The sequence below is a fragment of the Euleptes europaea genome, chromosome 19 (assembly GCF_029931775.1).
Source record: "Euleptes europaea isolate rEulEur1 chromosome 19, rEulEur1.hap1, whole genome shotgun sequence".
NCBI classification, from domain to species: Eukaryota; Metazoa; Chordata; class Lepidosauria; order Squamata; family Sphaerodactylidae; genus Euleptes; species Euleptes europaea.
The window spans coordinates 20148868-20174041 of NC_079330.1; the positions used below are offsets into that span (position 1 = coordinate 20148868).

At 48.2% G+C, this 25174-nt stretch overlaps 1 protein-coding gene and 1 pseudogene across 4 annotated transcripts in view; both read right to left on the bottom strand.

Moving 5' to 3' along the window:
- Positions 1-25174, bottom strand: part of CUX1 (cut like homeobox 1) — a 338228-nt gene that overhangs the window by 183299 nt on the left and 129755 nt on the right. For all 4 annotated transcript variants that reach the window (XM_056865494.1, XM_056865493.1, XM_056865491.1 and 1 more), the window contains exon 3: positions 6784-6831. In XM_056865494.1, coding sequence (XP_056721472.1) covers positions 6784-6831 — 48 coding nt within the window. The remainder of the gene's footprint in view (positions 1-6783; positions 6832-25174) is intronic.
- LOC130491839 (5S ribosomal RNA) lies at positions 8613-8731 on the bottom strand (annotated as a pseudogene).

Genomic DNA, 25174 nt, shown 5'->3' on the forward strand with positions numbered 1-25174 from the left:
TTATAATGGCCAGACCCTTTTTGCTCCCCACCCAACACAATTTTTCCTATTCTTAACCCCCTTTGTGTATCCTCTAGCCCAAACTCACCCCACTAGTGACCCTTTAAAAAATCCCCCTTTTCTTACTCCTAACACACATAAGCACACTTCTCTCATACCTCTCATTCTTAAAGAAGAGGACTTCCTATCTAGAAACGAATCAACCCCCCCCCCCAAAATTTCCCTTCTCCCTCCTAACAAGGAGATATGAATTTTTCTTCTGCTGAGTGAGACTAGAGAAGAAAGAAGAAGAGTTTGGTTTTTATATGCTGACTTTCTCTACCACTTAAGGAAGAATCAAACCAGCTTACGATCACCTTCCCTTCCCCTCCCCACAACAGACATCCTATGAGGTAGGTGGGGCTGAGAGAGCTCTAAGAGAACTGTGACTGGCCCAAGGTCATCCACATTAGAGTCCACCGCTCCAAACCACCGCTCTTAACCACTATACCATGCTGGCTCTCTGTTGGGTCATCTAGTCCAGTGTGGTCTATTTTGTATACTAACAGCTATCCAGGGTCTCAGGCAGAGAAAGGTTTCCCCCAGGCATCTGCTACCTGAGATCGTTCTACACTAGCCAGAGGTTGAACCGTGGGATCTCAATTTGTATCCTGCCTTATGACCATCAAAATGGCCCTCGGGGTAGTTTACAGCAGGGCTTGCGCATCTTCATGGGAATGGAGTCTATAAGCAAAATCTTCTACATGCCCAGCCACCGAGCTAAAGGTTATCCTCACAAATAACCGGCAGCCCTCCGCCCTCAATATGCACCCTGCTGCCAAGAGGAAGTTACCCGGCATCAATTATCCTGCAGACATATTAGATTTGCCCCAGATTGTTTCGGTTTTATTACAATGGCTGTAGGAGACCTTTTAATCAAAAAGGCTGAGAAAGCTCAGAGACCCAAATCAATGAAAACAGAACACAAAAAAAACCCCACTGTGGATTTCTCCATGTGCCGCTGACTTCCACGATCCGGAGCGATTTGTAATAGCCTCGCCCGGTGTCTGCTTCCCCGCATTCCTGCTCCCCCACCCCCCGCACTACATCACTCCTGACCGCAACGTTACATTTATTCGACAGCAAAACAGGTCCGGGTCTCGAAGAGGTTAACTTCTGGAGCGCTTGGCCGATCTCCAGCCCCTGAACTTGAAATCGGCGCTAATGCAAAGAAGCGCCCAGCCCGGCCATGATTAATAGACTGCCACAGACACGGCTTTCCACGTTAACACACACTTTTCATTCCCCTGCTTCCATAGATCATGGACTTATCCTCAAAATATCTGACTGAAATTGAATTTGGCTTCTCTCTCAACCGTTCATTTCCTATGTTATGCAAGGTTATATCCTTTTCTGCATGAGCGGAACCCAAACCAGCTGCAGCTCCTCGGAAAGAAAATGTGGTTCCAATTACGGAAAGCTGGCCTGGATATTGAACCGCAGTTCGGCGGCGGCTCTAATTGAGCCATCACGGAGCGAGTCTACGGTAAAGAAATTGGATTAATTAGGTTTGTAAATTTAAACAGAAGGAATCTGGGGCTGGGGGGGATGAGGGGAAGGGATAGGTACTCGACAGAGGTGGCGACGCTGTTTAAGAGCGAGATGGGAAGTGGAGAGAAGAAGAGTTGGTTTTTATATACCGATTTTCTCGACCACTTAAGGGAGACTCAAACCGGCTTACAATCACCTTCCCTTCCCCTCCCCACAACAGACACCCTGGGAGGTAGGTGGGGCTGAGAGAGCTCTAACGGAACTGTAACTTGCCCAAGGTTACCCAGCTGGCTTCGTGTGTAGGAGCGGCGAAACCAACTCAGTTCACCAGATTAGCCTCCGCCGCTCATGTGGAGGAGTGGGGAATCAAACCCGGTTCTCCAGGTCATACTCCACCACTCCAAACCAACGCTCGTAACCACTACACCACGCTGGCTCTCTTAAAGCTTAAAGGAGCCAGAGTGGTGTAGTGGTTAAGAGCGGTGGACTCTAATCTGGAGGACCGGGTTCGATTCCTCGCTCCTCCACATGAAGCCTGCTGGGTGACCCTGGGGCAGTCGCAGTTCTCTAAACGCAAGCAATGGCAAACACCTCCAAAGTATCTTGCCTTGAAAACCCCTAGAGGGTTGCCATAAGTCAGCTGTGATTTGACAGCCCATGCACATACACACCAAGCTTTCAGGTCTCCCAGAACTCAGCCAGCGTGGTATAGTGGTTAAGAGCGGTGGTTTGGAGCAGTGGACTGGGATCTGGAGAACCGGGTTGGATTCCCCACTCCTCCACGTGAGCGGTGGACGCTAATCTGGTGAAGTGGATTTGTTTCCCCACTCCTACACACATGAAGCCAGCTGGGTGACCTTGGGCTAATCACACTTCCTCAGCCTCACCTACCTCACAGGGTGTCTGTTGTTGGGAGGGGAAGGGAAGGTGATTGTAAGCGGGTTTGATTCTTCCTTAAGTGGTAGAGAAAGTCGGCATATAAAAATCAACTCTTCTTCTTCCTCTTCTTGTTCTTGATGAGGTTTACTATCTTACTGGTCAATGTGGAACTCACAATGGAAAAAGGCGCCAAGCCTAATGAGCAGAACCCAATTCTAGGCTACTCCCTGTTCCGCCAGATTTAGTAGAGGATCCGATTCACCCGTGGCCTTAATAGTTTGAAGCACTAGGTAAAGGTAGTCCCCTGGGCAAGCACCAGGTCATTACTGACCCCTGGGGTGATGTCACATCCTGACATTTACTAGGCAGACTTTGTTTACGGGTGGTTTGCCAGTGCCTTCCCCAGTCATCTTCCCTTGACCCCCAGCAAGCCGGGTACTCATTTTACCGACCTCGGAAGGATGGAAGGCTGAGTCGACCTTGAGCCAGCTACCTGAAACCAACTTCTGTTGGGATCGAACTCAGGTCGTGAGCAGAGCTTGGACTGCAGTACTGCACTTACCACTCTGCACCACTTTTGAAGTGCTAGCTTCACATTTTAAATGACTGGATGAGTTTACCCTTAAAGGCCGCTTGCCGTATCGAATGAGGGGGGGAGTAGGTGCTGAAAACACACCGCCGATCGTGTTCCCTTTCAGAGTACCTGCCCTCAAGCAAGCTCGGACTTCCAAAGTCCTCTGTTGCTCTTGGACACGAATCCTCCGCCACATGAAAAGAAGACGGGTGACCTCAGGAAATCCTCACCCAGTCTTAAAAATAGCTGCTCCATGATGTCACCGTTGCAGGTTCAGACACTCCGTTTCCTAATGTTCAGATTTCTTTTTTTGTTCCCCATGGTTGGTCTAGTCCAGATAGATCCAGAAATATGTATGGCTGTAATGTTTAATCGACTGATTTAACAAGACTGACAACCATCTGATTGACTACAAAGGGGCAGCAGTTTTGTTTCAAAAGTATTTTTTGACAAAAGTACAGATAAAACGCGGCAGATGAAGAAGAGCTGTCTTTGAAGAGGCATTCTGCCTTCTCTCTCCAATGCAAAGGGAATGCTTCTTCTGTTATTCCGACAGTTATGATGCTGACGGGCATTATCTAAGAACAGAGCGTGCTTTTTGCTTCAGAACTGTGTTTACTCGTATGAAAATGTAATCAAATAATCGATCAAAACTCATTAAACTGGCAGTTATTTCCTTAAAGCAGAAGAATAGACTATTCTTTTTTTTTAAATTAATTTTATTGGATTTTGTAATACAAATTTCCCATATTAACAAACAACAATAATGGTAACATGTAATTCTAAATCCTAACTAGATGTTGTTGTAATTTCTGAGGTATATGGAACACCAGGCTAGCCCGATCTCGTCAGATGCTGGAAGCTAAGCAGGGCTGGCCTTGATTCGTGTTTGAATGGGAGACCCGCCAAGGAGGTCCAGGGTCCCTACGCAGAGGCGGGCAACGGCAAACCACCTCTGAACGTCTCTTGCCTTGAAAACCCTACAGGGTCGCCATGAGTTGGCTGCGACTGGCAGCACTTCCCACCACCGATATAAGGGCACTGCAGACTCTAGCCCAAACGCACCCCACTAGTGACTCTTAAAACAGCTCCCCCTTTCCTTACTCCTAACACCCATAAGCTCACTTCTCTCATACCTCTCATTAATGCCCCTTCTCCCTCCTAACAAGAATGGAGTTATGAATCCTTCTTCTGCTGAGTGAGACTAAAGAGGAAAAGGAGGAGGAGGAGGAGAAGAGTTTTTATATGCTGACTTTCTCTATCATTTAAGGGAGACTCAAACCAGCTTACAATCACCTTCCCTTCCCCTCCCCACAACAGACACCCTGGGAGGTAGGTGGGGTTGACAGAGCTCTAACAGAGCTGTAACTTGCCCAAGGTCCCCCAGCTGGCTTCGTGTGTAGGCGTGGGGAAACCAATCCAGTTCACAAGATTAGCCTCTGCCGCTCATGTGGAGGAGTGGGGAAACAAACCCGGTTCTCCAGATCAGAGTCCACCACTCCAAACCATCGCTCTTAACCACTACACCACGCTGGAAGAGTTTGGTTTTTATATGTAGACTTTTTTATATGTCGACTTTCTCCACCACTTCAGGAACAATCAAACCAGCTTACAATCACCTTCCCTTTCCCTGCCCACAACAGACACCCTGGGAGGTAGGTAGGGCTGAGAGAGCTCTAAGAGCTGTAACTTGCCCAAGATCACCCGGCTGGCTTCATGTGTAGGAGTGGGGAAACCAACCCGGTTCATCAGATCAGCATCCGCCGCTCATGTGTAGGAGTGGGGAATCAAACCCGGTTCTCCAGATCAGAATCCACTGCCCCAAACCACCGCTCTTAACCACTTGCCTTGAAAACCCTACAGGGTCGCCATGAGTCGGCTGCGACTGGACAGCACTTCCCACCACCGATATAAGGGTACTGCAGACTCACAGCGAGGGATCACAACATGGTGGTAGAGCACCTAGTAGAATATTGGCCCTTCTCTCCTTCTCCTACCCCAAACCACCTTTCATTGCATTTACTACGATGCAAGGTCAGCCAACCCCAAAACATGCTAGTGGGGTGGCTCCAGGTATCTGAACCACCAGCACCAAGCCAGGCCAGAATACCTACCAGGAACCAAGCCAGGCCAGAACACCACCTCTGGGTGGTGGCCGTGTTTTATACAACTTCCTTATCAAGAAAAATGTGATTGATCTTCCCCACTGGATCTTAAGATCTTCTGTTTTAAAAAATACACTCCAGAAGGCCTGTTAGGCTGACGGCTTAAAAAAAAAAAATCACATGAGACCTAAAAATTATTTTGGTAGCTTTCCCAATAGTTGCTTTTTATGGCTGGTTTGGTTTTGCTGAATTTATTGTTCCATATTTATTGTATTTGGAAAACAGTAAAGTTGGAAAGCAGTCTATAAATCAAAATTAGCTAAGTAAATTAAACGGGTAGGGGAGCGCACCACTGGGCAGAAAGAATCTTTGTCAGAATGGGACACCCCAGGCTTCAAACAGCTGGCCATGCTAAACGTGAACAACGCGACAGGCATCAATGCGCATGCCCTTCCCTCAGCAAACAGCGCCACTCCCATAACCGCGGCCCACACTTCCCACTGGTCTCCCAACGGCCAGAAGAGGAGCAGGAAGGTTTGGGACAGAGATCAGACAGCTGCTACGGTGGCTGTGAATGGTCAAAGGACTTGTGACACCCTGACCAAGCTCAAGGTGCTCAAAGCAGCTGGTCTAATAGTCAAAGGCTGCTGCTCCAGAGTGTCAACTCCAAAGCACCCCAGTTCCTTGAGTGCACAGAACTAGGTGTGGGGAAAATCTCCTTTTTTTGGTCCTATATTTGGTATAACAGGTTCAAAGAGCAAAGATCTTCATGGCATAATGGAAACCTTTCAAGCCTTTAAAGGAAGCCTATCTACCTGGAGACCAAGCCCTATGAGGAAAGCCTGAGGGACTTGGAAATGTCCAGTCTGAAGAAGAGGAGGTTGAGGGGGGACATGATTGCTCTCTTTAAGTATTTCAAGGGCTGTCACCTAGAGGAGGGCAGGGAGCTGTTCCTGTTGGCAGCAGAGAATAGGACTCACAATAATGGATTTAAATTGCGGGAGGAAAGGTACCGGGTGGATATTAGGGGGAAAAGTTTTTACAGCAAGAGTTGTTCGACAGTGGAAAAAGCTACCTAAGGAGGTGGTGAGCTCCCCCTCACTGGCAGTCTTTAAGCAGAGGCTGGACAAGCACTTGTCAGGATGCTCTAGCCCAGGGGTGGGGAACGTCAGGCCCGCGAAATCATTTGGTCTGGCCCTTCATGGGTCCTGGCAGATCTCTAGCTCAGAAGGATGCTGCCCTGCCTGAATCTCTTGGGCCCAGCTGGGGACAGCAGAGCTCAAAAGCGAGTCTCTCTGTGTGGCAGACACTCAGAGCCGTCTCCGGTTGTGCCTCTTGGCTAAATGTTTGACCAAATATAGCAGGCTACTTCTTTAAGTTGATAATTTTGTTTGGCCCGCGAATGATGTTCTAAATATCCAAATGGCCCTTGGCAGAAAAAAGGTTCCCCACCCCTGCTCTAGGCTGATCCTGCATTGAGCAGGGGGTTGGACTAGATGACCTGTATGGCCCCTTCCAACACGATTCTATGGCATCAGTTCTAACCCATGGCCCACTGCTTGCAGGACCTGAGCAAGGCTGCTCATGAGAGGACGTTTCGGAGGTCATTAATGCACAGGGTCGCCATAGGTCGGCACATCACACACCAACCCATCATTTTTAAAGGCAACAGGAAGAAAAAGCAGAAGAACTTACCTCTCCCTGGAAACTTTTCAATAGTGGAGCTACCTGTTTCCGCAGGTCCTGGAAGACAAAAAGCAAACAAATGCATAAGAAAATAGCCACACTTTAAAAAAAGTGGGGTGGGGGGAGAGAGAACAAAAAACAGGAGGGGGTAGTTTTGGATTCACCGAGCTAAAAAAAGCAACCGTTTGAAAACATTTGAGGCATTTCCATCAGCTACGCTCCCAGCGCTTTTTCATTCCACCAATTTTTATCATATTAGCTGAAGGCTGATTACATTTTTAATCGAAACATTGCTATAAACGAGGAGTGTAGCAAAAAAAAAATACTTAAAAAAAAAAAAACTGGCTTATGAATCCAACCCAGTACACAATTACGCCTGTCCCAGGGGAAGAGAATTAGTTAACAAAAGCCTGTAGTAATGTTGGGTAATCAGTGAACTCCTTCAGCCTAACAACTCAACTGAAACAGTGCAATGAATGACTAATGGGATGTAAAACATGTGTACCCGCATGGAAAGGGATCAAGGGAGAGCCCTTCCTCCTCCCCTTCGCCCCTCCAAGCAAGCAGAGCATCCTTCCAGCATGCCAACAAATGGGCATCATTTATTTAGATCTGTGGCCTTGTTATGGCAGACTTCCTATGGTGGAGTTGCTTATTTGAAGCAAGCCAACGTCACCGGTGGCTCGCTTGCATTATCTCCAAAATCTCCATTCAATGTAATGCCACAGTCCCACTGTACACTGCATTGGTCAGAAGAGTTGGCTTTTATATGCCGACTTTCTCTACCGCTTAAGGAAGAATCAAACCGACTTGCAATCACCTTCCCTTCCCCTCCCCACAACAGACACCCTGTGAGGTAGGTGGGGCTGAGAGTGTGTGACTAGGCCAAGGTCACCCAGCGGGCTTCATGTGGAGGAGTGGGGAAACATATCCAGTTCACCAGATTAGTGTCGGCCGCTCATGTGGAGGAGTTGGGAATCAAACCAGGTTCTCCAGATAAGAGTCCACCACTACAAACCACTGCTCTTAACCACTACACCATGCCGGCTCAGAACTGATATGGGTCACCATAGGTCGGAAGCAACTTGACAGCACTCAACACACACAAGGATGCAACTGATATGGAAGAAATAAATCAGAAGTGGGGGGGACGGACACACCAGGAGATTACTAATCCCCGTGTACTGGCCCCAAAGCTCCTGTTAGATTTACTGCTGGCAGCTTGGAAAAATTCCTCATCAGACAATGTTCCTCACTATTACCCCGGTGTCAGATGTGGTTCCTCTTTCCTTTGCACTAAACCGAACAGACAAAAAAAATATAAGCAGCTCAGCCTGACGCGCGAGAAATCTGCAGCACCGGGGAACAAACAAACAAGAGCATTGGATGATTTTGCCAGTCTTGAGGAATCTCCAGCAGCCATCCGGGGCTGTGATCAGAAGGCGGAGGAGGCCGCTTTGTAGCGAATCGCCAACCACGCATCAACACTTCCCTCAAGAAGAAGAAGAGTTGGTTTTTATATGCCCACTTTCTCTACCACTTAAGGGAGACTCAAACCAGCTACAATCACCTTCCCTTTTCCTCTCCACAACAGACACCCTGTGAGGTAGGTGGGGCTGAGAGAGAGAGTGACTTGCCCAAGGTCACCCAGCTGGCTTCATGTGCAGGAGTGGGGAAACCAGCCCAGTTCACCAGATTAGCCTCTGCTGCCTATGTGGAGGAGTGGGGAATCAAACCCGGTTCTCCAGATCAGAGCCACCGATCTTAGCCACCATACCACGCTGGGTAGGTGGCACCGAACACTTAAACAAACAATTATCTGTTAATAAAAACAACTGGGCCGACAGCGCCCGGTATTCCCAGGCCATCTCCCATCCAACTACTAACCAGTCCCAACCCTGCTTAGCTTCCAAGATCGGACGAGATCTGGCGTGTTCAGGATGGTACGGCCGCAGGCATTATTACAAGCAACGGGGCCCTGCCAAGTTCCTCTTCCCCAAATAAACTCCATGCAAAGGTCCACAGCTACTTGCCAGTAGGAAAGGGAAAGTGGCAGGCTCGGAGGAAGGGGTTGCGGGTTGCTTTTCTTACAGCAGGAAAACGAGGGTTATGCATCTGGTGAAGTGAGCTTGTACCCACCAATATGCTTTATGCTGAAAAGTATTTTGTTAATCTCTTTAAGGAGCCACTTAAGACTGCCAGGCAACAGCTGGCAACCCCCGGGAGGAATTGGGGTAAGATCCTGATGTGCCGGTGTTGTGCCAGCGCATGTATGCCACTTCTGGTTGAAACTAAATGGCCGGAGTCCACTTAGCCTAGCACGGGCTCTCAGGCTCAGAAGGTCTTTCCCGGCACCGGCTTTCTAAGATCCTGTAACTGGAGAGGCCAAGGGTTAAATGTGGGATCTCTGGATCACAAACACAAAGTTCCACTGCTTTAAGAGCCAAGTGGACATGTTCATGGAGGAGAGGGCTATTCATGGCTACTAGTAAAAATGGATACTAGTCATAGAATCATAGAGTTGGAAGGGACCACCAAGGTCATCTAGTCCAACCCCCTGCACAATGCAGGAAATTCACAGCTACCTCCCCCCCAGACACACCCATTGACCCCTACTCCATGCCCAGAAGATGGCCAAGATGCCCTCCCTCTCATGATGCATATCTATTCTCTCTGGGATCAGAGGAGAATGTCTAATATATTAGGTGTTGTGGAACACAGGCAGGATAATGCTGCTGAAGTCGTCTTGTTTGTGGGCTTCCTAGAAGCACCTGGTTGGCCACTGTGTGAACAGACTGCTGGACTTGATGGACCTTGGTCTGATCCAGCAAGGTCTTTCTTAGGTTCTTATGGTGTCATGTGTGTAAGGGCCCAGATCAGATTCATGTGCAAATCCTGTGTGGATTAAAGCCAAGGTCAAATTGGCAGGTTGGGCCCACCAGCAGAGTCAAAAAGGAGAGCCAATTGTGATGTTTAAGAGTACAGCTAAAAATAGATTTACTATGGCTAAGTAAATGTAGAGCAGATTTGTACATTATATATTAAAAAACAGGTTTGCAACAAAAGGAGCCTCAGACAAATTACCTGCCTCGTTCTTATCCTCACCCTTCACCCAAGGAGCTTAGGGTGGTGCGCGTCCTACTCAGTTTTGATCTCACAACAACCTTGTGAGGTAGGCTGGGGAGGGTGGGACTGCAGGAGGTAATACTAACTGGCTACCCAATGGGGTGCCCTGACCTGGATGGCCCAGGCTAGCCTGATCTCGTCAGATCTCAGAAGCTAAGCAGGGTCAGCCTTGGTTAGTATTTGGATGGGAGACCATCAAGGAATACCAGGGTTGCTATGCAGAGGAAGGCAATGGCTAACCACCTCTGTTAGTCTCTTGCCCAAAAAGGGGTCATCATAAGTCAGCTGCGACTTGACGGCACTTTACACACACACCCAATGGGGTGGGGGTGGGGGGTAGATGGATTTTTTTAAAAGTGAAACTTGCCTGGAGAATAATCCAGAAAAAAATAACCCTGGATTCCAGGTACCAGTGGCCACCAATTTTTTTTAACAGAAGTCAGAATGAAGAGGCAGCACAATAACCCCCTTCCAGCTGAGAACTGCAGAAATGGGTTAGACGTAGTCTGCTATCCAGACTGTTAGAGAGCCAGCGTGGGGTAGTGGTTAAGAGCAGTGGTTTGGAGTGGTGGACTCTGATCTGGAGAACCGGGTTTGATTCCCCACTCCTCCACATGAGCGGCAGACGCTAATCTAGTGAACCGGGTTGGTTTCCACACTCCTGCACATGAAGCCAGCTGGGTGACCTTGGGCTAGTCACAGCTCTCTCAGAACTCTCTCAGCCCCACCGACCTCACAGGGTGTCCATTGTGGGGAGGGGAAGGTGATTGTAAGCCGGTTTGATTCTTCCTTAAGTGGTAGAGAAAGTCGGCATATAAAAACCAACCCTTCTTCTTCTTTAGCCCAAAGAAAGCTGCCAAGAGAAATCCTTTCTTGGGGGATAATTTTTGAAAAGTTGGACATTCACCTCTGTAATATTTAGACATATGAAAACTTGGGAAAGGTGGGACAGGCAAAGTGACCTGCCTATCTGGATCCCATCCAACCGCTCCCGTGAAAAGTGTCCTTCAAGATAACCAGGCTGCCCGCAGTCTCCCCTAGCACTTTCCCACCATCTGCTTTTGCACAGCCGGGCTCGGGTCCAGCCACACACTTCGCCCTTTTGCTTTCGGACGACGGCGACCGAGCACCTTCGGATCCTCCCGAGGTCTCGTCCTCTTCCCGCCGCTTCCCCCCAGCCGCCCCCTCCCGTAAGAGCCTGCAAACAGGAAGCTTGTTTTCTAGAACGCTCCAGCTATTTGCAGCCCCGCTTTGACAAAAATGACCCTCCGGGGATCCGAGACCTAGATGGCGTTCTCATCCGGAAAGTATTGTATCCGTAAGCAAAATGAACTCCAAAGGAAGAGCTCCTGGATTCCCTGACTCTGCCAGGGCACACGCGCGCGCTCTCCCTCCCTGCACAGTGGGCCGGTGAGAGTCGGGGCGCCGGGGAGGGGGAGCAGCAGCCCAGTCACATCAGCATCACTGACATCATTAGTTCAGCTGTCGCAGCCGATTGCGGAGCCAGCTCATCACGCGGGGAGAGCCGCGAAGCCTTCCCGACCATCTCCCTTCCCTTTGTGCATTTCCACCCCCGTTAGGAGACGTTTAATAAGGAACTGGCGAGTGACCCTCCGCGGAAAATTGGCCGAGGCTGAACGTTCTGATTCCAGATGCTACCTGACAAGGACTTAAGAGAGGAACTTATCCTTCTTCTTCATTGGGGGTGGGGGGGGGGAGAGAGAGAAGGTGTTGGCTAGCCTGAGCCAGGTGAAGAGAAGGCCCAGGACAAGCTCACTAAGGGCAGCCGCGCTGCAAAGGGGAGAAAGAGGAGGCCCAAAGCTCAGTAGGAGGAAGAGGAAGAAGAAGAGGAAGAGGAAGAAGTGGAGGGAAAAGAACAGAAGAAGAAGAGGAAGAGGAGGAAGTGGAAGCTGGTTTTTATATGCCAACTTTATCTACCACTTAAGGAAGAATCAAGCCGGCTTACAATCGCCTTCCCTTCCCGTCCCCACAACAGACACCCTGTGAGGTAGGTGAGGCGGAGAGAGCTGTGACTAGCCCAAGGTCACCCAGCTGGCTTCATCTGTAGGAGTGGGGAAACAAATCCAGTTCACCAGATTCACCGCCGCCACTCATGTGGAGGAGGGTGGGGAATCAAACCCAGTTCTCCAGATCGGAGTCCACCGCCCCAAACCACCATTCTCCCTGCCCACTCTCTCCATACCATGCATAATTTTATAGACCTCTATCATATCTTCCCTAACCACCTTCTTTCCGTCTATGAAGAGCCTGGAGAGAAGACGACTGAGAGATGATATGATAACCATCTCCAAGTACTTGAAGGGCTGTCATATAGAGGATGGGACCGAGTTTTTTTCCTGTTGCCTCAGAAGGTCGGACCAGAACCAATGGGTTGAAATTAAATCAAAAAAGTTTCTGGCTAAACATTGGGAAGAACTTCCTGAAAGAGCAGTCCCTCAGTGGAACAGCCTTCCTCAGGAGGTGGTGGGCTCTCCCTTCTTTGGAGGTTTTTAAACAGAGGCTAGATGGCCATTTGACAGCAATGCTGATTTTGGGAACTTAGGCAGATCATGAGAGGGAGGGCAGGAAGGGTTGCATCAGTGCTTGGCTTTCATGGCCCTTTCTTACATGCCCAGGGTAATGCGGATGGCCGCTTTGGAGTCAGGAAGCAATTTGCCTCCAGGCCAGATTGGCCAGGGCTCCTGGACGGAGTTTTTTTGCCAACTTCTGGGCATGGAGCAGGAGTCACTGGGGGTGTAGGGGGGAGGTAATTATGAATTTCTTGCATTGCACAGACAGCTGGACTAGATGACTCTGGAGGTCTCTTTCAACTAGATTCTAGATTGATAGATTTATAGAGTGATGATAGATAGATAGATAGATAGATAGATAGATAGATAGACAGACAGACAGACAGACAGACAGATTCATTCTATGATGTCAGTTAACTACTCCTAGAGTTAAAAAAAACTTGATTTTTTTTTTTTTTAACATCAGCAGAAAAGTGCATGCCAGTGCTTTAATGATGATTTTAGCTCACGGATCTTGTGAAAATTCCATTAGCTTTAATTATTTATCAGAAGAAGATTTAGATTACGGCTCCTGACCTATTTTCCCTCCCCCACACCGAAGGCCCACCCAGTATGGAAATCAAAGAGAAACAGCATTCGCAAACGAGGTTGGGCAATTCTGGTTTATAAGCATGCATCCAACAAGAAACGTGCGTCGGAATGGTATGGACTTTCTTTTGAACCAGCCATTTAGCGTTATGAGTTCCAATGTTCCTTTTAAAAAAACAAACATTAAAAATAATCTGTAATCCTCTACATTTGCTCGGCTGCAACTGGGCACTCCTTTGCTCTCTGCCAGATGCTAAAATATTAGTCTTCGGTGTACAAGTGGACATGTTGCCGCTACCGACCGACCTGCCTTGCCTCCCCAAAACATAACAGAAGGAGGTCTCCTGTATATGGATGTCTTCTGAGGGTTCCTTAGCAAGCCCTGGAGCCTACATTCATGGGACGTTTACATGGACAGGGTACAACAGGAGAAAACTAACCACATTTACAAAGGTCCCCCTTTCGAAAGCCAGTGTGGTATAGTGATTAGAGCGTCAGACTGACATTTGGGAGACAATAAGAACATAGGAAACGGTCAGCTGGATCAGACCAAGGCTCATCAAGTCCAGCACAGTGGCCAACCAGGTGCCTCTAGGAAGGCCCCAAACAAGACGACTGCAGCAGCACCATCCTGCCTGTGTTCCACAGCACAGACTCAGGTTCGAATCCCCACTCTGCCATGGAAGCTTGCTAGGTGACCCTACCAGTCACACTCCCTTAGCTTAACCTACCCTCAAGGGTTGTTGTGAATTAATTACGTACGCCACTTTGGGGCCCCCAATGGGGAGAAAGGCAGTGTTTAAATAGGGTTGCCAGGTTCGCCATTGGTGGGAGGTTTTGTGGGCGGAGCCTGAGGAGGGCGAGGTTTGGGGAGGGAAGGGGCTTCAATGCCATAGAGTTGAATGGCCAAAGTGGCCATTTTCTCCAGGTGAGCTGATCTCTTATCGGCTGGAGATCAGTTGTAATAGCAGGAGAACTTCTGCTATTACCTGGAGGTTGACAACCCTAGGTTTAAATGAAGTAAATAAATAAATGAAAGCAAGCCTTGGTTTTTCCATCGAAGACAATTGCTTCGAAACATCCAGGTGTGTTCTAAATTTCTGCCATTCCCCACTGCAAACTCTTTTTAAAAAATCAACTCAAGCAGTAGTGTGCAAACGCTGACGGACTGCTTTCCAAATTGTTTACAGGGCAAGCCGCGCATGGAAAATGCTGCTGCGTCCATAGACGTCAGAATCAATTCTTTTCATATTGCTTTATGAGTCAATTTCTCAAACTGCCCATTTTTCAGCACACGCTAATATGGTTCCATCGGTTACGAAACAGTAAGTTAACGCTGTCCAGAGATGACAGAATGGGAAACAATTCCCCCCCCCCACCCTTCGAGTCGTTTATTGAAAATGTCAGGGAAGAGGTTGCTTTTAAGAGAGACTACTCAGGCCTGATCAATAAACACACTTTCTTCTATTGAACAAGTCACAGAATTCTTCGTTCCCTCCCACCCCTTTCCATTTATCCCTATTTTTATCTCATGGAGGGGGAAACCAGACATTACATGCAAATGTGGATAACAAAGCCCAGGCAACTTAAAAGGAAAAAACAAACAAACACTGAAAAGTAACTTTGAGAGGCTGTAATTTTGATTGGAAAAGTATAATCCTTCCCCTTTCCTTTGCCTGCGTGTGTGAGTGTGTGTGCGTGCCATCAACTTACAGCTGACTTATGGCAACCCATAAAATAAAACAAAAAAGTCTTCCACCGCTGACGGAAGACAGCGACAGAAGGGGACAGACAAATATCTGTGGGAAGGGAGTTCCATAGTTTCAGTGCTATGGCCGAGAAGGCTCTCTCTTGGGTTGCTGCCTGCCGAATCTCACAAGGTGGAGCACCCAAAGCAGGGCCTGTAATGGTTGGGCAGGCTCATATGGGAGTAGGCAGTCCTTCATGGGGCGGCTTGTCACTATAGAATCATAGAGTTGGAAGGGACCACCAAGGTCATCTAGTCCAACCCCCTACACAATGCAGGAAATTCCAAACTACCTCCCCACACACACCCAGTGACCCATACTGCATGCCCAGAAGATGGCCAAGGTGCCCTCCCTCTCATGATCTGCCTAAGGTCATAGAATCAGCATTGTTGACAGATGGCCATCTAGCCTCTGCTTAAAAACCTCCAGGGAAGGAGAGCTTTCCACCTCCCAAGGAAGCCTGTTCCACTGAGGAACTGCTCTAACTGTTAGAAAATTCTTCCTAATGTCTAGACAGAAACTCCTTTGATTTAATTTCAACTTGTTGGTTCTGGTCCGACCTTCTGGAGCAACAGAAAACAACGCGGCACCCTCCTCTATATGACAGCCCTTCAAGTACTTGAAGATGCTTATCATGTCACCTCTCAGTCTTCTCTTCAGGCTAAACATACCCAGCTCCTTCAACCTTTCCTCATAGGACTTGGTCTATGTAACTGGAGTCTGCTTTTCTATTGGACAGTGGCATTCCACTGATGCCATGTGGCTTCATATGGATTCCAAGTACTGACAACCACCCTTGGGGATCCAGTTAATAAATACTGAACACATGAAGCTGCCTTATACTGAATCCGACCCTTGGTCCATCAAAGTCAGTATTGTCCACTCAGACCGGCAGCGGCTCTCCAGGGTCTCAGGCAGGGGTCTTTCACATCACCTACCAGCCTAGTCACTTGAACTGGAGATGCTGGGGATTGAATCTGGGACCTTCTACATGTCAAGCATATGCTCTACCACTGAGCCATGGCTCCTCCCCAATGGAAAATAAGTATTTACATAGAGCATTTCAGGTGTGAGAAAGCACTGCCCACATATTCTTTCAGAAATCCTGCCCCTGTAAACCCCCCCGCCCCAAATGTTGCCAACATATTGCAAACGGAGGGCAGGGGCTAAGAGACGAATTTGTCGAAGGGTTCCCCATGCTTGTTGATCTCATGAGCACGTCTGGTTCTTTGAGAAGAGATAACGGCCACCACAATAAAACAGATACCAAGAAAGGTGCAGCCAACCACAAAATGGAGGCCCTGGGGAGACAGTGGGAGATTCCAAGCCAATCACCCTCCTACGATGGAGAAATCTGCTTCCAAATGGATGCGCCCTACCGAACAAAGGCAATGCCTCTTGACACATTTCCTGCTCCAGTGGGGTGAAGAAAAGACAGGAATGGCTTCTTCCTTTGGGGAAGAGGGAAGTGAGCTCCAAGAAACCCTTGCAGCCCCAGGCCGAGGAGGAGGAAAAAGAGTTGGTTTTTGTACCCCGCTTTTTTCGACCTTTAAGGAGTCTCAAAGCGGCTTACAGTCGCCTTCCCTTCCCCTGCCCACAACACACATCTCTTGAGGTAGGTGAGGCTGAGAGAGTTCGGAGAGAACTGCGACTGGCCCATGGTCACCCAGCAGGCATCATGTGGCGGAGTGGGGAAACCAACCTGGTTATCCAGATTAGAGTCTGCTGCTCTTAACCACTACACTACGCAGGCTCGACGGATGTGTACCACACACTCCTAATACTTGTAGCCACCCCAGACTGGCTAGGGTTAAAAGGACGCCCACTCTTTACCTGTGTTTCTCTACCACTTAAGGAAGAATCAAACCAGCTTACAATCACTTTCCCTTCCCCTTCCCAGTGTGGTGTAGGAAAGCCAGTGTGGTGTAGTGGTTAAGAGTGGTGGTTTGGAGCGGTGGACTATGATCTGGAGTACTGGGTTTGATTCCCCACTCCTCTACATGAGCGGGGGACGCTAATCTGGTGAAGTGGATTCGTTTCCCCACTCCTACACACAGAGCCAGCTGGATGACCATGGGCAAGTTACAGCTGTTAGAGCTCTCTCAGCCCCACCTACCTCCCAGGGTGTCTGTTGTGGGGAGGGAAAGGGAAGGTGATTGTAAGCCGGTTTGAGTCTCCCTTAAGTGGTAGAGAAAGTTGGCATACAAAAACTAACTCCTCTTCTTCTTCCCACAACAGCCACCTTGTGAGGTAGGTGGGACTGAGAGAGTTCGAACGGTGACTGGCCCAAGGTCACCCAGCTGGCTTCATGTGGCAGAGTGGGGAATCGAACCTGGTTCTCCAGATTAGAGTCCGCCGCTCTTAACCACTACGCCACGCTGGCTCCCTTCCCAAAGCCAACTGACAGAGTGGGCCAGAGGAAAGCCTAGGGAGCAGCTTGATACAAGGAGAAGGACCTGAGATCCTACCCCCAGCTCTGCTCGGAGTAACCAGCAGCTCCCCGCGGCCCATCCATCATCGTTCTCAGCGACCCACCTACGCATCAGAAAACATATTGCGAATGGCTGCGTGCGAACGAACAGAGGCATCGCCGATTTGTTTTTGTTTTTAAATACTTGCATTGGCACAAACCGTAAAGAATACACCGCATCTAGAACAAGACAGCTGGTGATAACCAGAAACAGCAGGTACACCAGGATATTGTGGGGGGGGGGAACTGCTGCAGAAATAGAATGGGAAAACAAGTGAGAAATGGAGAAGAATTCTGCAATAATCTGGAGGAGGAGGAGGAGGAGAAGAAGAGGAGGAAGAAGAAGAGTTGGCTTTTATATGCCGACTTTCTCTACCACTTCAGGAAGAGGAGGAGGAGGAGGAGGAGAAGAGGAGGAGGAGGAGGAGGAAAAGAAGAAGAAGAGTTGGCTTTTAAATGCCGACTTTCTCTACCACTTCAGGAAGAGGAGAAGAAGAAGAGGAAGAGGAAGAAGAGGACGAACAAGAACAACAAGAAGAAGGAGGAGCTGGTTTTTATATTTACACTCTCCTTCCCCTCCCCACAACAGACACCCTGTGAGGTAGGTGGGGCTGAAGTGCAATAAATAGTATTCTTTGTAAAAAGAAAAAAGAAAAAAAACCTTCTTAATTGCACTCCCTGTTCAGTACTGGAAGCATTGAAGTCCTTTCAGCTCAAGGAGAACCACAGTGGAAGGGTGGATAACTGGCTCCCTCAAGAGATTGGATCTTCCCCCCCCATCACATTGCAGTCTAATACTAAGCTCACCAATGATCCAAGTATATCGCAGGAGAAAGCCCAAAAAAGGGAAAACTCAAGTGTAAGCTCACTTTGATCTGGACAGAGAACAGCAAAATCAGCCCCACCATGTTCCAGGGCAAATCCATCGCGGGCTGTGCTTTGGGTGCTTGCAGATGCCAACAGAATGCATTAAAAAGAAACTTATCTTTAGTAACCCAGAGAAAGAAAGCAACAAGCTGCATAGTGGGGGGGGGGGAGGAATGGGATTTATTGTCACAAAAGCACATTCAGTTCCTCACGATCTTCACCGCCGTTTAGGAATAAATGCTGATGAAGCTCGGAGCTTTCGGTTACAATGACAGCCGCACATTCAAAGCCCTTCCACGGCTTGCTCGAGTTTTTTGAGATTTCAATGAACTTATTTTCTGCGACCACAATTAAAAAAAAAAAAAAAAAGCCCTCCCTTTTTCTTGGCTCCGCGGCGATTTAGAAACTTAACGCAGTCAAACAAACACTCCGTCTTGGCTGCGGCTCTTGGCTCAAGCGGATGAATCAGCAAAGTCCATAAATGTCTCGCCAATTTGGACAGACATGCCTAATGCAGCCTTATACGGAAAGCAGAGGTACCAATATCTGCCATCATGAACACGCGAGGCCTCTGAATTCGACACGTCGCTACCCACCACCCACCCCTGTGTGTACTTCTCTAGCGGCAACAGTTTCTCCATAAGGGCTCAGAGGTCACAGCCTCGAGCGAGCGAACCCCAAGAAATGTGAGCGGCTTATTACCACGTGCACCCTTACCCAAATCACCTTTTCTGCGTATGAGCCAGCGTGGGGTAGTGGTTAAGAGCAGTGGTTTGGAGCAGTGGACTCTGATCTGGAGAACCGGGTTGGATTCCCCACTCCTCCACATGAGCGGGTGGAGGCTAATCTGGTGAACTGGATTGGTCTCCCCACTCCTACACATAAAGCCAGCTGGGTGACCTTGGGCTAGTCCCAGCTCTCTCAGCCCCACCTACCTCACAGGGTGTCTATTGTGAAGAGGGGAAGGGAAGGTGATTGTAGGCCGGTTAGAGTCTCCCTTAAGGGGTAGAGGAAGTTGGCATATAAAAACCAACTCTTCTTCTGTGTGCAAGACTTCCACAGACACATGAAGCTGCCTCACACTGAATCAGACCATGGGTCCATCAAGGATAGTACCGTCTGAGACTGCCAGCAGCTTTCCAGGGTCTCAGGCAGAAGTCTTTCGAATCACCTGCTGCCAGATCCTTTAACTGCAGAAGCCAGGCACTTAACCCGGGACCTTCTGCATGCCAATCAGATACTCTTCCACTGAGCCATGGTCCCTTCCCTATGCGGAGATGCTCAGCCACTGAGCCACAGATCTCCTCCTGCCACATAGGGTGTCCCTTCGCTCTTTGCAGCTCAAGAGAACGCCAAGCGGCCTTCGAGTCCCTTCCGACAATCCAAATCCACCTACTGAAGCTCTCTCACTTGGGATGAAAGCCTCCTGCCGAACAGCAAGAGCCCTTGAGAATCCAAGAGCGACCGAAGTAATTCAACAGCCGAGGGAGCAATCAAGGCAGAGACCACACTGCTTAAGAGGCGGCTATAAACATCTCCAGCAGCCCAATCAGGAATTTTTGTCCCTACCCTTGAAGAGCTTGCGTTTATAGAGATAAATGGAAAACACGACTCAGGGTCACTTCATGAACAAGTGCCAACTACAATCGCAATGAACGAAATACAATTTTGGTTGCAACCAACGCACCCCCCAATAGTTCCGGGGAATTTACAAAGCTGACTACATATTTAAGGATCTCGGTGGTGTGAGGTTCAGCACAGAGACCTTGCATGGGAAGGATGTGATAAGTCCACAGAAGGAATCCATTTGTTTGGGGGTGCAGCTGGAATATTTTTTATGCAGATTAGAAAATCACGTTATAGAAACCAATAACTCTTTTTGAAATCACTAAAAGGCAACAAGGTTTCCTCCAAGTAAGCAGAAGACTCTCATCAAAATAAAATACAGGAGGATACTTTTGTTTCTATGCAAGTATTCCACATGCTAATACAAAAAGGAGAAAACTCCAGCCTTTTCAAGTAAAATATTATTTATATCATGAGTTCATTTAAGAAGAAGAAGAAGAGTTGGTTTTTATATGCCGACTTTCTTTACCACTTAAGGAAGAATCAAACCGGTTTACAATCACTTTCCCCTCCCCACAACAGACACCCTGTGAGGTAGGTGGGGCTGAGAGAGTGTGACTAGCCCAAGGTCACCCAGCTGGCTTCATGTGTTGGAGTGGAGAAACAAATCCAGTTCACCAGATTAACCTCCGCCACTCATGTGGAGGAATGGGGAATCAAACCCAGATCTCCAGATCAGAGTCCACTGCTCCAAACCACCGCTCTTAACCATTACACCACACTGGCTCTCTGAACCAGTTCAGAAAGATGCTTTGGTAAAGGGGTCGGGTTATAGGCTACACCGGGGTGCACTGTCTGTTGCTGTAAGTACTCACAGCCCTGCTTCAGCTCTGTATCAGACTTCTGCGTGTGTTCAAATGTCAGACCACTCATCCATCCTGCCCAATCTAATCTGATTACAATGACTCTCCAGCATCCCAGGCAGAGAAAAGGTCTTGCTTAACACTAGGGTTGCCAACCTCCAGGTACTAGCTGGAGATCTCCTGCTATTACAACTGATTTCCAGCTGCTAGAGATCAGTTCACCTGGAGAAAATGGCTGCTTTGGCAATTGGACTCTATGGCATTGAAGTCCCTCCCCTCCCCAAACCATGCCCTCCTCAGGCTCCGCCCCAAAAATCTCCAGGTATTTCCTAACCCAGAGCTGGCAAATCTACTTGTTACCCAAGATTCTTTTAACAGGAGATGCTGGGGATGGAACCGGGAAAGCATGCACTTTACCACCAAGCCACACAAACTCAACAGCCCTGGTTTGCAAGTTTCAGTGAACACATGGTACATCTGTTTGTAAGAATGAGCCAACACACTTTCGCATTATAAATTAACCTGGGGACCAGTTAGGGTTGCCAACCTCCAGGTACTAGCTGGAGATCTCCTGCTATTACAACTGATCTCCAGCCGATAGAGATCAGTTTGCCTGGAGAAAATGGCCGCTTTGGCAATTGGACTCTATGGCATTGAAGTCCCTCCCCTCCCCCAACCCCGCCCTCCTCAGGCTCCGCCCCAAAAACATCCCGCCGGTGGTGAAGAGGGACCTGGCAACCCTAGGACCAGTACGTTGATAAATGTGGAAGTTGAAATCACACGTTCAGATGTGTATGCGTGGAATGTGTAACACTGCTAAATGCATATAGAAAGAAAAATCTAACCTACGTTGTACATGAATTGTACGTGCGTCCGCGGTTAGCTTGTGAACAGGACTGATACAGGTCGGGCACCTCTGTGCTTTGTAGCTAGATAATAGCAAGAGAGAACAAACATTGTCTAGGCAGTAGCACTTCCCCCCTCTTTCTTTCTCTCTTCGTTTTTTGTAAAGTTGTTTCTTAAAAAAAACAAAATCAAGAAAATAGGTACCACATATAACAATTACCAAATTACAAAAAGGCCTTGTTTCCAGCGGAAATGACTTAGAACGTGCATTCCTGTAATGAATGCATGCTGTTAAATCTTGTTCCTCATTTCATCTGCATCCAATTTATGATGTTCCTTCCCCCCCCCTCCCCATTCTCAACCGTATCACGAAATTGCCTCAACCGCTCCAAAACAGAAGACACAGGCAGCTTCCAGTAACGTGCCCAAGAGATTCTGGCTGCTCCAGTTGCTAGAACAGATTTCTATATTGCTGTAAACAAGTCATCCATTACCTACAATGACACCATTAAAGAGCCAAAAGTTATGCGATAGGGAAAAAAAAGATTAAACCCTTCCCAAGATAGTTTCCCAATATTTTCACATTTCTGAACTGTGAAAGTGGGCAGCCCTTTTCCTTGTATGTTGTATGTTAACAATTGAGTTCTGTCTTTGTATGGGTTAACACTGGGGTAGCAATGGGGAGGATGGTAAAGGTTGGTAATTATCAGCAGAAACTTATCCAAAACCAGTTTTTTCCCTGTGAAACTGCCAATCCTCCACCTGGATTATATACTAGGCAAAAAAATAGTGGGCTCTTTTTCCCCCTCTTGCGTGCTGTGGAGAAGAGCAAAGCTCAGGTTCATCCCCACGTTATTTACAGAATCTAATAGGGAGCTTGTGCCGGTCCCAAAAGTAGCAAAATCAGGCTGCCCAGACAAGGTAGGACGTTCCTATACACTCAAAGAATCATACAGTTGGAAGGGGCCAAACAGGCCATCTAGTCCAGCCCCCTGCTCAATGAAGGATCAGCCTAGAGCATCCCTGACAAGTTTAGTCCAGCAGCTGCTTGAAGACTGCCAGAGAGGAGGCGCTCACCACCTCCCTATGCAGCCGATTCCACTGCTGAACTACTCTTTCGGTAAAAACTCAAGGGAATCCTCAGGTGTGATTGTAAATTGAACCAAGAGGAGGAGGAGGAAGAGGAAGAAGAAGAGGAAGAAGAAGGAGTTTTTATATGCTGACTTTCTCTACCATTTAAGGGAGACTCAAACCGGCTTACAATCACCTTCCCTTCCCCTCCCCACAACAGACACCCTGGGAGGTAGGTGGGGCTGAGAGAGCTCTAACAGAGCTGTAACTTGCCCAAGATCACCCAGCTGGCTTCGTGTATAGGAGTGGGGAAACCTATCCAGTTCACCATATTAGCCTCCGCCGCTCATGTGGAGGAGTGGGGAAGAAAAACCCGGTTCTTCAGATCAGACTCCACCGCTCTAAACCACTGCTCTTAACCACTACACCATGCTGGAAGACTGAGCATGCACCAGGAGGCATGGAATGGTAAAGGAAAGGGTAGAGAAAACTGGCCTGCTCGAACCATAGGACAGCTTCTAGTACCCTGCATAGGAAGATTTGGGTGTGTTTGTGCATGGAAATTCCCAGTCATTTCTCACATCACTCTCTCACACATACACACATCTTGTTGTATTCTAATGCACATTATTTTTTTATGTTTATACTTTTGACTGTGACTCAGACTGGGAATCTCAAGGCCTTGGGATAGGGACGTAGCCATGCAACCTACCTGGGATTTAAAATGCTCAGGTGTTACCCCCCTGAAGTTCAGGGCTGAGTTCAAACACACAAGGGGAACAGGAGGCTTGCCCATGAATGCAGGTATGCGCATCAGCTCTTAAAACTGTGCCCAACCAGAATTTCAACTTGCATGGGCATCTTCCTTAAAAGTATTTAATATTCTTGAGGAGGGGGAGAGAGACACTTATTTTGCACCCAGTGCACTTGGAACACCAAAAACATTTCATCTTTGAGTTGATTTCCACATTGCATTTTAATTTTTAAAAGGATCTATGAATTATCAATGACTCGTTTCCATGTCATTGGATCTGAAAAAACACCAGCTTGGCAGCATCTGTATACACAAAGGCGTACAAAAAACAGTATCGAGGGCTCTTGTAACCAGCGAGTTACTAATAACTGCACAAACAATGTGGTCATTCATTTAAGACCACTTCCAACAAAACCAACACAGAAAGAACCGGGGTGGGGGGTGGCGGGGGGAAAGAAATCAAGAAAAGCTATTTGTTTGGGCACCAAGCACTACCCTAGATATGGATCACAAATAGCCAAATGCTTGACCCAAGTCAACATAAGGCTTCCAGTAGGGGGAGGGGCTGTAGCTCGGTGGCAGAGCATCTGCTTGGCATGCAGAAGGTCCCAGGTTCAATCCCCGGCATCTCCAGCTAAAAGGACCCAGCAGGTAGGTGATGTGAAAGACTCCTGCCCGAGACCCTGGAGAGCCGCTGCTGGTCTGAGTAGACAATACTGACTTTGATGGACCAAGAGTCTCATTCAGTAGAAAGCAGCTTCATGTGTGCATGCTTTTTGTAGGCTACCATACGATGACACTGATCAGGATGGCCCAGGCTAGCCTGATTGCATCAGCCCTCTGAAGCTAAGAAGGGTCTCTGGTGATCAGTATTTGGATGGGAGATGATCAAGGAAGTCCAGAGCTGCTACACAGAGGCAGGTAATGGCAAACTAGCTGCTTCTCTCTTACCTTGAAAGGGGTCGCCATAAGTTGGCTGTGACCTGATGGCACTTTTCCACCACCACCATCCTATCATGTGAAGGAGAGGGCATGGAAAGGAAACTGGACCTTGGTCAATCCTGCTGAGGGTTGCCAGGTCCCTTTTCACCACCGGTGGGAGGTTTTTGGGGCGGAGCCTGAGGAGGACAGAGTTTGGGGAGGGGAGGGACCTCAATGCCATAGAGTCCAGTTGCCAAAGCGGCCATTTTCTCCAGGGGAACTGATCTCTATCGGCTGGAGATCAGTTATAACAGCAGGAGATCTCCAGCTACTACCTGGAGGTTGGCAGCCCTACTCCTGCTGCTGAGCCTTTTTCAAATCTTGTGAAATTGAGATCACATTGGGCAGCCGTGTTAGTCTGTCTGTAGCAGTGGAAAAGAGCAAGAGTCCCGTAGCACCTTAAAGACTAACAGAATTTCTGGCCGGATATGAGCATTCACGAGTCACAACTTACTTCTTCAGATACAGCTAGAATGCAAGTCTATCTATCCTTAAGTAGAGAAGAGTGAGTTCAGACACCCAATGGCAATAGCATGTAACTGTCAATAGCAGGTCAATGACATTAGCAGGCATGATTGGATTAGGTGTGATATGCAGAGGGGTAGTAGGTGTGGAGGAATCAGCATTGGTAATAAGACAGGAATCTCAGGTCTCTATTCAGTCCAGGAATTTGTCCACCTATGCCTGACAAAGGAAGGCTTAGGGTTGTTGGTAATGTTACCCCTGTATGAACACATGAAGCTGCCTTATACTGAATGAGACCCTTGGTCTATCAAAGTCAGTATTGTCTACTCAGACCCGCAGCGGCTCTCCAGGCTCTTAGGCAAAAGCCTTTCCTGTCACCTACTTGCCTTGTACCTTTAACTGGAGATGCTGGGGATTGAACCTGGGACCTGCTGCATGCCAAGCAGATGCTCTACCATTGAGCCACAGCCACTCCCCTCTTTGCCCACTGCAAAGACATACCCTTGTAGGGCTATTGGAAAGCG